This window comes from Sinocyclocheilus grahami, unplaced genomic scaffold (genome assembly GCF_001515645.1).
Source record: "Sinocyclocheilus grahami isolate Dianchi unplaced genomic scaffold, SAMN03320097.WGS_v1.1 scaffold692.1, whole genome shotgun sequence".
NCBI lineage: Eukaryota > Metazoa > Chordata > Actinopteri > Cypriniformes > Cyprinidae > Sinocyclocheilus > Sinocyclocheilus grahami.
Genome location: NW_015505871.1, coordinates 1,408,280 through 1,410,289, shown reverse-complemented (window position 1 = coordinate 1,410,289; position 2,010 = coordinate 1,408,280). Strand labels below are relative to the sequence as shown.

The 2,010-nt window shown below is 37.5% G+C and overlaps 1 protein-coding gene across 1 annotated transcript in view; it reads right to left on the bottom strand.

Annotated features, from left to right (window-relative positions):
- Positions 1-976: 976 nt before the first annotated feature.
- Positions 977-2,010, bottom strand: part of afg2a (AFG2 AAA ATPase homolog A) — a gene marked incomplete at its 3' end in the record, with an annotated part of 18,986 nt that continues 17,952 nt past the window's right edge. Inside the window, exons 10-11 of the mRNA XM_016243464.1 lie at positions 1,345-1,499; positions 977-1,201 (exon numbers count right to left, since the gene is read on the bottom strand). Coding sequence (XP_016098950.1) covers positions 977-1,201; positions 1,345-1,499 — 380 coding nt within the window. The remainder of the gene's footprint in view (positions 1,202-1,344; positions 1,500-2,010) is intronic.

The window sequence follows — 2,010 nt, the reverse complement described above, 5'->3', positions numbered from 1 at the left end:
ATCACGCAATTCAGAGTTTATATCACGCAATTCTGAGTTTATATCGCGCAATTCAGAGTTTATATCGCGCAATTCAGAGTTTATATCTCGCAATTCCGGGTTTATATAGCGCAATTCTGTTTTTAAATTTCTACCATGAAATAAAAAATTATTGCAACTTTTTATCTCACAATTCTGACACTTTTTTCTTCTTCTCAGAATTATATTATTATATAATAGTTTTAAATTGCCATAATTTGATTGCCGAGACTTTAATTCTTATCAAAGTTAGAAAGCACAAAGCTTATAGCGATTATTGGATGGCAGGTGCTACAAATAATGTTTAGTGAAGCTTTGTTACTTATCTGACCATCATCAGTTTGTAGCAGTGAATGACGAGGTATCATATCGATCACAAGTACAGTATGGAGTACCACAAGGCTCAGTACTAGGACCGTTGCTTTTCACACTTTACATGTTACCCAGTCTTGGGAGATATCATCAAGAAACATGGTGTTAGCTTTCACTGTTATGCTAATGATACTCAGCTCTATATTTCTTTGTGGCCTGATGGAAACATATCAATTTGCAAAACTAACGGAATGCATAGTTGATAAACATAGTTGCAAAAGATACTGGAAGAGAGCTGAACTGGATGACGACATCACTGAATCATCAATGAACCGACTTTAGCTGAAATATGACTCTGTTATTGTCTTGCATTATTGCAAGAATTATATCTATTTTCCTGTTAGACTCTGTAAAGCTGCTTTGACACAACCAGTATTGTATAAAGCGCTATACAAATAAAGGTGACTTGACTTTGTTCGCATATGCACTAAATATATAGACTAAAACAATATTCGGTGTTGGTTCATCAAAATGAAGATAGATTTAAAATGGTGTTTATAAAACACATAGTTTTTAATTTTCTTAATTTTTTGTTGCATTATTAATTTTTTCATTGTCTTATTGATTGTTCACACCTCATTCTCACACAACTGATATGTACCTTGATGGACAGAAAGTTGAGCTGGCTCTCGTTGGCTAGCGCTTTAGCGATCATGGTTTTGGAGCATCCCGGCGGTCCGTACAGCAGGACACCTTTAGGTGGCGTTATACCCAACCTGCTGAAGGCCTCGGGGTGCCGCAGGGGCCATTCGACCGCCTGCTTCAGCGCCAGCTTCACCTCCTCCATCCCACCGATGTCACTCCACCGAACCTACAAACACACACAGAGCTGATTCATTTGCATCACAGGATCTGAAGCTTGAGCTGTGATCGGCCCATCAATCTGTCAGTCTGAATGTTAATAGGTCAGCCTGATAACCACAGCATGTGAAAGTCTTCAGATGAACGCTGTACCTTTGGCACGTCGATGGCCACCTCTCTCATCGCGCTGGGCTTGACCTCTGTCATGGCCAGTCTCAGGTCAGAGGTCGTGACCTTTACACTGTTCATCACCTGGACATCAGAGAGAACAGGCTTGGAGCCTAAAACCCTCCTCAGCGCGTGAAGACCTGCAGAAACACACAACATGAACAGACCATCACAGATCAACACTGACAACATTCAGAAACGTTTAGATATTAATAGTAAAAAAATTTGGAATAATTAAGATTTGTAATGTTTTCGAAGGAAGTCTCTTCGGTTCACCAAGACTATGTTTATTTGATTAAAAATACAGAAAAATACAGTTAAATTTATTAAATATATTATTATTATTACAATTTAAAACAGCTGTTTTATGTGAATATCTGTTAAACTGTAATGTATTTCTGTGATGCGCAGCTGTATTTTCAGCATCATTGCTGCAGTCTTCAGTGTCACATGATCTTCAGAAATCAGTATAATATGCTGATCTGCTGCTCGAGAAACATTTCTGATTATTATCAATGTTGAACACAGTTTTTTATGCTTAAAGACTTTTATTCATCAGGAACGCATTAAATTGATCAAAAGTGACAGTAAAGACATTTCTAATGCTACAGAAGATTTCCATTTCAAATAAATGCTGTTCTTTTGAACTTT